The 12177-nt window shown below is 37.3% G+C and overlaps 1 protein-coding gene across 4 annotated transcripts in view; it reads left to right on the top strand.

Moving 5' to 3' along the window:
* The window catches only part of TRPC4AP (transient receptor potential cation channel subfamily C member 4 associated protein), an 88567-nt gene that overhangs the window by 24274 nt on the left and 52116 nt on the right, over window positions 1-12177 (top strand). For all 4 annotated transcript variants that reach the window (XM_067012110.1, XM_067012111.1, XM_059038007.2 and 1 more), the window contains exon 2: window positions 10092-10220. In XM_067012110.1, coding sequence (XP_066868211.1) covers window positions 10092-10220 — 129 coding nt within the window. The remainder of the gene's footprint in view (window positions 1-10091; window positions 10221-12177) is intronic.

Genomic DNA, 12177 nt, shown 5'->3' on the forward strand with positions numbered 1-12177 from the left:
GTTTAATTAGGTCCCATTTGCTTATCTTTGTTTTTATTTTCATTACTCTAGGAGGTGGGTCATAAAAGATCTTGCTGTGTTTTACGTCAGTGAGTGTTTTTCCTATGTTTTCCTCTAAGAGTTTTTGTGTTGTTTTTTTTTTTTTTTTTTTTTTTTTGCGGTACGCGGGCCTCTCACTGTTGTGGCCTCTCCCGTTGCAGAGCACATGCTCTGGACCTGCAGGCTCAGCGGCCATGGCTCAAGGGCCTAGCCGCTCCGCGGCATGTGGGATCTTCCCAGACCGGGGCACGAACCTGTGTCCCCTGCATCGGCAGGCAGACTCTCAACCACTGTGCCACCAGGGAAGCCCCCTCTAAGGGTTTTATAGTGTCCAGTCCTACATTTAGCTCTTAATCCATTTTGTGTTTATTTTTGTGTATTAGGGAGTATTCTAATTTCATTCTTTTACATGTAGTTGTCCAGTTTTCCCAGCACCATTTATTGAAGAGGCTGTCTTGTCTCCATTGTATATTCTTGTCTTCTTTGTCATAGATTAGTTGACCATACATGTGTGGGTTTATCTCTGGGCTTTCTATCCTGTACCATTGATCTGTATTTGTTTTTTGTGCCAGTACCATACTGTTTTGATTACTGTAGCTTTGTAGTATAGTCTGAAGTCAGGGAGCCTGATTCCTTCAGCTCCGTTTTCCTTTCTCAAGATTGCTTTGGCTATTCAGGGTCTTTTTTATGTTTCCATACAAATTGTATGATTTTTTTGTCCTAATTCTGTGAAAAATGCCATTGGTAATTTGATAGGGATTGTATTGAATCTGTAGATTCCTTTGGTTAGTATAGTCATTTTCACAATATTGATTCTTCCAATCCAGGAACACGGTATATCTCCCCATTTCTTTATGCCATCTTTGATTTCTTTCATCAGTGTTTTATAGTTTTCTGAGTATAGGTCTTTTTTCTCCTTAGGTAGGTTTATTTCTAGGTATTTTATCTTTTTGTTGCAAGGGTAAATGGGAGTGTTTCCTTAATTTCTCTTTCTGATCTTTTGTTGTTAGTGTATAGGAATGCAAGCAATTTCTGTGCATTAATTTTGTATCCTGCAACCTTACCAAATTCATTGATTAGTTCTAATAGTTTTCTGGTGACATCTTTAGAATTTTCTATGGATGGTATCATGTCATCTGCAAACAGTGACAGTTTTACTTTTTCTTTTCCAATTTGTATTCCTTTTACTTCTTTTTCCTTTCTGATTCCTGTGGCTAGGACTTCCAACTATGTTGAATAATAGTGGCCAGAGTGGACATCCGTGTCTTGTTTCTGATCTTAGAGGAAATGCTTTCAGTTTTTCACCCACACCATCACCAGAATGATGTTTGCTGTGGGTGTGTTGTATATGGCCTTTATTATGTTGAGGTAGGTTCCCTCTGTGCCCACTTTCTGGAGAGTTTTTATCATAAATGGGTGTTGAATTTTGTCAGAATCTTTTTCTGCATCTATTGAGGTGATCATATGCTTTTTTTCTTTAATTTTTAATATGGTATATCACATTGTTTTGCATATGTTGAAGAATCCTTGCATCCTTGGGATAAATCCACTTGATCATGGTGTATGATCTTTTTATATATATATATAAATTTATTTATTTATTGGCTGCGTTGGGTCTTCATTGCTGCATGTGGGCTTTCTCTAGTTGCAGTGAGTGGAGGCTACTCTTAATGCAGTGCATGGGCTTCTGATTCTGGTGGCTTCTCTTGTTACGGAGCATGGGCTCTGGGTTTGTGTGCTTCAGTAGTTGTTGCACTCAGGCTCAGTAGTTGTGGCTCGCAGGCTCTAGAGTGCAGGCTCAGTAGTTGTGGCACGTGGGCTTAGTTGCTCCGCGGCATATGGGATGTTCCCGGACCAGGGCTCAAACCCATGTCCCCTGCATTGGCAGGCAGATTCTTAGCCACTGCGCCACCAGAGAAGTCCCATGTCTGATCTTTTTAATGTGTTGTTGGTTTCTGTTTTCTAGTATTTTGTTGAGGATTCTTGCATCTATGTTCATCAGTGATATTGGTCTGTAATTTTCTTTTTTTGTGTGATATCTTTGTCTGGTTTTGGTATCAGGGTGATGGTGTCCTCATAGAAAGAGTTTGGGAGTATTCCTCCATCTGCAGTTTTTTGGAAGAGTTTGAGATGGATAGGTGTTAACTCTTCTCTAAATGTTTGATAGAATTCACCTCTGGTCCTGAACTTTTGTCCATACTTTATTCAGATTTCCCCAGTTTTTCTTTTTCTTTTTTTAATTGAAGTGTAGTTGATTTACAGTATCATATTGTTTCAGGTGTACAACATAGTGATTCAATATTTTTATGGATTATACTCTGTTTAAAGTTACTATAAAATAATGGCTATATTTCCCTGTTCTGTACAAAATATCCTTGTTGCTTATTTATTTTCTGCATAGTAGTTTGTATCTCTTATTGCCCCTTGCCTCTTTCCACTGGGAACCACTAGTTCACAGTATCTGAGTCTGTTTCTGTTTTGTTATATTCACTCATTTGTTTTATTTTTTAGATTCCACATATGAGTGATAATACACAGTATTTGTCTTTCTCTGTCTGACTTAGTTCACTAAGCATAATACCTTCTAGGTCCTTTCATCCTTTTTTATTGCTGAGTATATTGTATATTGATTTTGTATCCTGTAACTTTGTATTCTGTTGTATATATATACCACATCTTCTTTATCCATTTGTCTGTTGATGGACGCTTAGGTTGCTTCCATATCTTGGCTATTGTAAATAGTGCTGCTATGAACATTGGGATGCATGTTTCTTTTTGAATTAGTGTTTTCGTTTTCCTCAGATATATAGCCAAGAGTGGAATTGTTGTATCATACTGTAATTCTGTTTTCAGTTTTTTGAGGAACCTCTGTACTGTTTTCTGTACTGGCTGAAACAATTTACATTCCCACCAACAGTGTACTAGGGTACCCTTTTCTCCACATCCTCCCCAACATTTGTTATTTGTAGACTTTTTGATGATAGACATTCTAACATGTGTGAACTGATATCTTACTGTGGTTTTGTATTGCATTTCTCTGATGATTAGCAATGTTGAGCATCTTTTCATGTGCCTCTTGGCCGTGTTTATGTCTTCTTTGAAAAAAATGTCCATTTAGGTCTTCCACCCATTTTTAAATCGGGTTATTTATATTTTTCCTCTATTTGTTCTATTAAAATATAGTTGACTTACAATGTTAAGCTAATTTCTGCTAATTTGTGCTAATTGGGTTGTTTGTATTTTGGATTTGAGTTGTATGAACTGTTTAAATATTTTAGATATTAATACCTTATCAGTCATATATTTGCAGATATTTTCTCCCATTCAGTAGGTTCTGCCTTTTCATGTTGTTGATGGTTTCCTTTGCTGTGCAAAGGCTTTTAAGTTTGATCAGGTCCCATTTATTTATTTTTGCTTTTGTTTCTTTTGCCATAGGAGACTGGTACAAAAACATACTGCTATGATTTATGTCAAAGTGTGTTCTGTCTGTGTTCTCTTCTAGGGGTTTTATGGTTTCAAATCTTACATTTAGGTCTTTAATCCATTTGAGTTTATTTTTTATATGGTGTGAGAAAATGTTCAAATTTTTAAAAAATTTATTTTATTGAAGTATAGTTGGTTTACAGTGTTTGTTACAGATTTCATTGTTTATCATGTAGCTGTACAGTTTTCCCAACACCACTTATGGGGAGAGACTGTCTTTTCTTATTGTATATTCTTGTCTCCTTTGTTGTAAATTAATTGACCATAAGTGTGGGGGTTTATTTCTGGACTCTCTATTCTGTTCCACTGATCTGTGAGTCTGCATGTATGTGCCAGGACTGTGCAGTTTTGGTTACTGTAGTTTTGTAATATAGTCTGAAATCAGGGAATGTGTTACCTCCAGCTTTGTTCTTTTTTCCTCAGGATTGCTGTAGGAATACAAGGTCTTTTGTGGCTCCATATAAACTTTAGGAATTTGTTCTAGTTCTGTGAAAAATGCCATGGGTATTTTGATAGGGATTGCATTAAATCTGTAGATTGCTTTGGGTGTATGGACATTTTAACAGTATCATTCTAATCCAAGAACACAGGATATCTTTCCATTTCTATGTATCATCCTTAATTTCCTTCATAAGTGTTTTATAGTTTTCTGAGTATAGGTCTTTTATCTCCTTGGTTAAGTGTATTTCTGGGTATTCTTTTTGGTATGATTTTACGTGGGATTGTTTTATTGTTTTCTCTTTCTGATAGTTCATTATTAGTGTATATAAAAGCAACATATTTCTGTATATTAATCTTATGTTCTGTAACTTTATTGAATTAATTTATTCTAATAATTTTTTGGTGGAAATTTTAGGGTTTTCTATATATGGTGTCATGTCATCTGCAAGTAGTGACAGTTTTACTTCTTTCCTTCCACTGTGGATGCCTTTTATTTCTTTTTCTTGTCTGATTGCTGTGGGTATGGCTTCCAATACTACATTAAATAGAAGTAGCAAGAGTGGCATCCTTGTCTTCTTCCTGATTTTAGAAGAAAATCTTTCAGCTTTTCACTGTTGAGTATGATGTTAGCTGTGGGTTTGTCATAAATGACCTTTATTATGTTGAGATATGTTCTCTGTATACCAACTGACAAGAGTTTTTATCATGAATGTATGTTGAATTTTGTGAAATGCTTTTTCTGTATCTGTTGAGACGATCATGTGATTTTTTTTTTTTTTTTTTTTTGCGCGGTATGCAGGCCTCTCACTGTTGTGGCCTCTCCCGTTGTGGAGCACAGGCTCCGGATGCACAGGCTCAGCGGCCATGGCTCACGGGCCCAGCCGCTCCGCGGCATGTGGGATCTTCCCGGACCGGGGCACGAACCCATATCCCCTGCATTGGCAGGCGGACTCTCAACCACTGCACCACCAGGGCAGCCCCATGTGATTTTTTATTCTTTTGTTAATGTGGTGTATCACTGATTGATTTGTGGATATTGAACCATCCTTACATCTCTGGAATAAATCTCACTTTATCATGATGTATGATCATTTTTATTTATTGTTGAATTCGGTTTGCTAGTATTTTGTTGAGGATTTTTGCATCTATATTCATCAGAAATATTGGCTTGTAGTTTTGTTTTGTAGTGTCTTTGGTTTTGATATCAGGGTAATGGTGGCCTGGTAGAAGGAATTTGGGAGTGTTCCATCCTCTTCAATTTTTTGGAATAGTTTGAGATTAGGTATTATTTCTTATTTATATGTTTGGTAGAATTCTCCTGTGAAGCTGTCTGGTCCTGGACTTTTGTTTGCTGGAAGTTTTTTAAATTTAAAATTCAGTTTCATTCTTAGTGATCAAGCTGTTCAGATTGTCTGTTTCTTCCTGATTCAGTATTGGAAGGTTGTATGTTTCTAAAAATTTGTCCATTTCTTCTAGGTTGTCCAACTTGTTGGCACATAACTGATCATAATATTCGCTTGTGATTTTTTTGTATCTTTGTGATATCAGTTATTTCTCCTCTTTCAATTCTTATTTTGTTTATTTGGGTCCTCTTTCTTTCTCGCTAAAGGCTTAACAGTTTTGTTTTATCTTAAAAAAAAACTAGATCTTGGTTTCATTTATCTTTTCTATTGTTTTTTTGGTTTCTCTTATATATTTCCTATCTGATTTTTATTATCTCCTTCCTTTTGCGACTTTGGGCTTTGTTTGTTCTAATTCCTTTAGATAGTAGGTTAGGTTCTTTATTTGAGATTTTTCTTGTTTCTTGATATAGACCTGTATCACTATAAACTCCCCTCTTAGAACTGCTTTTGCTGCATCTCACAGATTTTAGAACATTATGTTTCCATTTTCATTCTTTAGGTATTTTCTGATTTCCTCTTTGATTTCTTCAGTGACCCATTGATTTTTTGGTAGTTTAGTTTAGTCTCTACCTGTTTTTGTTTTTTCCCCATTTTTCTTCTTGTAATTGGTTTCTAGTTTCATACTGTTGTGGTCAGAAAAAATGCCTGACATAATTATCTATGCACTTAAATTTGTTGAGACTAGTTTTGTGGCCTAGCATGTGGTCTTTCCTGGAGAATGTTCCATGTGCATTTGAAAAGAATGTATGTTCTTTTTTTGGATGGACTGTCCTGTAAATACCTATTAAGTACAACTGGTCTAATGTGTTATTTAAGACCACTGTTTCATTATTGATTTTCTATCTCAGTGATCTGTCCATTGATGTAAGTGGGGTGTTAAATCCCCTACTATTATTGTGTTATCGTCAACTTCTCCTTTTATGTCTGTTAACGTTTGCTTTATGTATTTAGGTGCTTCTGTATTAGGTGAATATATGTAAATGAGTGTTATATTCTCTGTTCTGTTGATTCCTTTACTATTATATAATGCCCTTCTTTTTTTGTTATATACTTTGCTTTAAAGTCTATTTTGTCTGATATGAGTATTCTTTCTTGTTATTTCCATTTGCATGAAATGTCTTTTTCCATCCCCTCACTTTCAGGTGTGTTTTTAGCTCTGAAATGAGTCTTTTATAAGCAGCATATAGATGGGTCTTGGTTTTTTATCCAGTCAGCCACCCTGTGTCTTTTGATTGGAGCATTTAGTCCATTGACATTTAAAATGATTATTGATAGGTATGTACTTACTGCCTTGTTTGTACTTATTGTTACTTTTTTTTAAACGATCAGGGCCTTCTTTCCTTTTTTAAAAAAAATTTATTTTTGGCCACGTTGGGTTGTTGCTGCACTTGGGCTTTTCTCAAGTTGCAGTGAGCAGAGGCTACTCTTTGTTGCAGTGCGCGGGCCCCTGATTGCAGTGGCTTCTCTTGTTTCAGAGCACAGGCTCTAGGCACATGGGCTTCAGTAGTTGTGGTGTGCGTGCTCTAGATCGCAGGCTCAGTAGCTGTGGCGCATGGGCTTAGTTGCTCTGCAGCATGTAGGATCTTCCTGGACCAGGGATTGAACCTGTGTCCCCTGCATTAGCAGGCAGATTCTTAACCACTGCGCCACCAGGGAAGTCCCTATTGTTACTTGTTTTCTGGTTGTTTTTGTAGTTCTCCTCTGTTCTCTTTTTCTTCTTTTAGTTTCTTCCTTTGTGGTTTGACAATTTTCTTTAGTGGCATGCTTGTGTTCCTTTTTCCTCTAGTGTTTGTGTATATTTTAGGTTTTGATTTGTGGTTAATATGAAGGTCATATATGTTGACTTGCAACTGTATTGACTTGTTTTAAACTAATAGTCATGTAAGTTCAAATGCATTCTAAAAGATCTACATTGTTTTACTCCTCTCCCTCACATTTTGTTTTTGATGTCATAGTTTATATCTTAATGTTTATCCCTTTATTGTTTATTATAGTTACAGTTGACTTTACAATTTTTTGTCTTTTAATCTTCATACAGCTTATTTAAGTGGTTGATCCTCAGCCTTTACAATATATTTGCCTTTCAGGCTTTCACCGTTAATTATGATGATAGCTGTGGAATTTTAATTAATGCTCTTTATCAGGTTGATTACATTGATTAGTTTTCGTGTTTGACCCAACCTTGCATTCCTGACATGCATCTTGCTTTGTTGTGTTGTATAATCCTTTTTACATATTGTTGGATTTGGTTTGCTGGCACAGCTGATCCTTGAACAATAAGTTTGAATTCCATGAGTCCACTTATATGTGGATTGTTTTCAATAAATACTTACTGCAGTACTACACGATCTGCAGTTGAATCTGTGGATGTGGAACCGTTGATACAGGGCTGATTGTAAAATTCAACTGTATGGGCAGTTGTCACCCCTAACGCCCATGTTGTTCAAGGATCAGCTATTTTGCTGGGCATTTCTCTGTTTATATTCATCAGAGATATTGTTCTGTAAGTTTTCTTTTAATGTCTTTGGTTTTGGTATCAGGGTAATAGTAGTCTCATAGAATGAGTTGGGACCTGTTCTCTCCTCTTGTTTTACGGAAGAATCTGTGAAGTATTTGCTAATTTCTCTTTAAATGTTCAGTCGAATTTACCAGTGAAGCATCTGGACTTGGGCTTTTCTTTGTGGGTAGTTTCTTTCCTTCCTTACTTGCTCCCTCCCTCCCTTTCTTCCTTTCCTATTAAATTACTAAATTTCATCACTTTAATTGTTGTAGGTATGTCAGATTTTCTGTTTCTTCTTGAGTCAGTTTCTGTTTTTTGTGTCTTTCTGGGAATTTGTATATTTCATCTAAGTTATGTAGTTTGTTGGCATGCAGTTGCTCCTAGTACTTCCTTGTAAACCTTTTTATTTCCTTAAAATTGGTAGTTTTGTCCCCTCTTTCATTCCTGAATATAGTTGAGTCAGTGTGAGTTGGTCACTAACTATTTTCAATATTGTTGGTTTTTCAAAGAACCAAATTTGATTTTGTTGATTTTTCTCTATATCACTTATTTTTGCAGTGATCTTTTTAATTTCCTGTGCTTGCTTTGGGTTTGGTTTATTCCTTTTTTTCTCCTAGTTTCTTATGGTGGAAGATAAGATCATCTGAGATCCTCTCTCCTTTTTAATATAAATGTTTATAACTATAAATTTGTCTGTAAGCACTGCTTTTGCTGAGTCCCATGAAACCATTATCGTCTTCTCTTTCTTTCCTTTCAAGGAAGGGAAAGATGTTTTTTCATAGCTTTGGTGCTTGCCTTGATTTGAGCTTGCTTGAGTATATAAAATTTCTGATAATCATTTAGACCTACGGAAGTGGTAATTTCCTATGGTTCACCCTAATACAAATTACTTTCACAAACATCTCATTACCTCCCATTACCCCTGTATTATCTTATTTTTGCAATCTAAGAAAACAAGCTCAGGAAGAATAATGTGACTTGTTCAAGGTCATAGGACTGATATGCATCCGGATAGGCTAAGATGTTATTGAAGACCTACATGTCCTGTAATAAATTACAGTGAACTTTTGATCTAATTGAGGGACAAGTGTACATGAAAATAATTGACTTCTGACACCTGATTATGCTGTGTTCCCAAAGTAGACACTGTCATATTGATTAATGAACCTGTCATTAGACTAGGCTATTGGTCATGCCTTCACACATTTATTTACTGAGTGTCTGATCTGTGCCTGGCATTTTTTGAGAGAAAGAAGGTGTGCACAATAAACACAGCTTGGTACCTACTCTGAAGGAGCTTGTGGTCTACAGGAGGGGGGGACAAAGGAGCCAGTAATTATGATACAATATGATAAATGTTAGATAAGGCCCCAGACTCTTAGAAAGGAGAGAGGGGAAGGGCTATCAAGGAAATTTTCTGGTTTTTTGGCTTGCATTTAGGAGAAAGAGCTTTCTGGGTAGAAAAAACCGGGAGGAGAAAGAAATTTCTGGGTAGAAAAGACAGGGAGGAGAAAGCTTTCTGGGTAGAAAAGACAGGGAGGAGAAGGAGCTTTCCAGATAGAAAAGACATCCAAAGATGTTCTGTGGCAGTAGAGTTCACCCTTGAACAATACAGGGGGTCGGGGCACTGACCCTCCACAGTTGAAAATTCTTGTATAGCTTTGAGTCGGCCCTCCATACCTGCAGTTTCCCTGTACCTGCGGATTCAACCAATCGTGGATTGTGTAGTACTGTAGTATTTACTATTGAAAAAACTCCCATATATAAGAGGACCCACACAGTTCAAACCTGTGTTTAAGGGTCAACTGTATATGGGTGTGTGTGTAAATAATTACCCCTCTTGCCCTGACCTTAGGTTTATTTTCTCCCTGCACAGGTGGCATACCATATATACAGGTACACAGCTCTGTAGGCAGGGGAAGAGCATGTGCAGAGAGGCACAGAGAGAGAGCATGTACATCTGGAGCCTAGAGCGGGCACTGGGAAAAAGATGAAGCTAGAAAGGAAAGTAGGTGATAGAATAGGAAGGGTGTGTATCACAAGCAAGGAGCTGGACTTTTATCTTGCAGGCTGTTGGGGAACTTCTGAACGTTTCTAGAAAGACCTTTGAATTATTTGTCCTGGGTGGGTTTGGGAGCCAGCTGCTCTCTTTTGCTGTATATGCTAGTAGTTCTTTCCTCACCAGTAAAATTTTCCTCTTTTTTTTTTTTTCTTTTGCCTCACAGTTCACTGAAACTTTTTTGACGGAGAGGGACAAACAGTCCAAATGGAGTGGAATTCCTCAGCTGCTCCTTAAGCTGTATGCAACCAGCCACCTCCACAGTGACTTCATTGAGTGCCAGAACATCCTCAAGGTAACTGTTAGGGAACTTGGAGGGACTGTATTCAGGGTCTCCAGATGATACAAGGTGTCTGTTTTTTTTCCTCTTCTTCCACCTACTTTTTAAAATAGCCTGTTTTTATTGCATAAGCTATAGAAAATTTGGGAAGTTCAGAAAAACTGCAAACAAGAAAATAAAAATTACCAATAATCCCCCACCACCCAGAGATAATCACCATTAAGCTTCCTGTGTATATACTTTTGGGTTTTATTCACATTTGTTTTGTATCATTGCTTGCTTAATTAAGGAGGCCTGTGCCCTGGGATTAGGTTACATTCTTTTTCAACAGGATTTAAAAGATCCCATTTTGCTGAAGGTTCAAGAAGTAGCCTTGTGGCTGTTGATAATTATGACTAGCATATAAAGATGAAGGGACTGGGCCTGGTGGTTGGGAGAGGTATGGAAAGAATGCATAGACATCTAGGACAGTTGTTCTCAATCTTGAGTGTGTATCAGAGTCACCTGGAAGGCTTGTTAAAACACAGAGTGCTGGGCCCTACCGGCAGAGTTTCTGATTTAGTAGGTCAGACTTCAGCATGGGGAGGTGGGTCCAACTTTGAATTTAGATTACTGGCTCTAATGTAGCTAAAACCCATGCAAGTTAACATTTGATCATAATGAAACGATATAATGTTTTTCAGAGGTGAAGTTCTGTTTATTATATCACATAAGAAGTCATTTAAAAATATAATAGGGCCAAAAAGTTTAGTCTGTACCTTTGAGAAGAGATGTTTTGGGACTTCCCTGGTGGTCCAGTGGTAAAGAATCCACCTTTACCACTGGCAGGACGTGGGTTTGATCCCTGGTCAGGGAACTAAGATCCCACATGCTGCAGGGCAACTCAGCCCACTTGTCACAACTACTGAGCTCGTGTGCCTCAACTAGAGAGCCTGTGTGCTGCAAACTACAGGGCCCACGTGCTCTGGAACCCGCATGCCACAACTACAGAGCCCGGGTGCCCTGGAGCCTGTGCAGCACAACTAGAGAAGAGAAAACCCGCACGCCACAACTAGAGAGAAACCTGCACACTGCAACGGAAGATCCCGCCTGCCTCAACAAAGATCCTGCATGCTGCAACTAAGACCTAACACAGCCAGAAATTAATTAATTAATTAATTAATTAATAATAAATCTTTTTAAAAAAAAGAGATGTTTTGTCTATACAACTTTTTTATAAGTTAAAATCATTCCCAAATAAAAGTTTAATTAAAAAAAAGACATTTTGTGTTCTTGATCTTCTCACAGTCTGATTAGGATAGAAATAATTATAGTGTCTTACACTTGTTTGAAAACATTTTGCAAGGAATAATGCATTATTTCATTTGATTCCTGCAAAATCTCTGAGATACGAGGTAGATGAAAGAGGGAAATTAATATTTTGAGTGCTTGCTATGTGATCATTTCTTTATGCACTCAGCAAATACTTATTTGAAATTTACTGTATACCAGGCATATTTAATTTTTATGATAACTCTGTGAGATGGGTGGTATTAGTGTATTAGTCCAAAATACTTTGATTGCAGGTAACAGTAACCCACTCAGATTAGCAAAAAAGATCTTTTATTGTCTCACGTAATCAGAAAGCACAGATGTGAACTGAGGGGCCAAATAGAGTTAGGCTGTCCATTTCTTATCTTGACATCTGTGTGTGGCCTCATGTTCCTCAACAGAAGTAGGGCTGTTGCCTGAGGAAGAGAAAAGGAGATACTGAGCAGGCAAATCCAGATGTCTTCTCCATTCCCTTTTTCACTTGAGAAAACAGACTCAGCATAACCTGCCCAAAGTCACGTGGCTATTATTGCTGTGAGCCCAGATTTGTCTTACTCCTAAAACCAGTTTCCATTGTACCATGTTGCCAGCAGAATTACATTCTAGTTTTATAAATGAGAGAAATGAAACCCAGAGAAAGTAGTTCAGTCACTTACTAATT

Source organism: Kogia breviceps, chromosome 14, assembly GCF_026419965.1.
Source record: "Kogia breviceps isolate mKogBre1 chromosome 14, mKogBre1 haplotype 1, whole genome shotgun sequence".
NCBI classification, from domain to species: Eukaryota; Metazoa; Chordata; class Mammalia; order Artiodactyla; family Physeteridae; genus Kogia; species Kogia breviceps.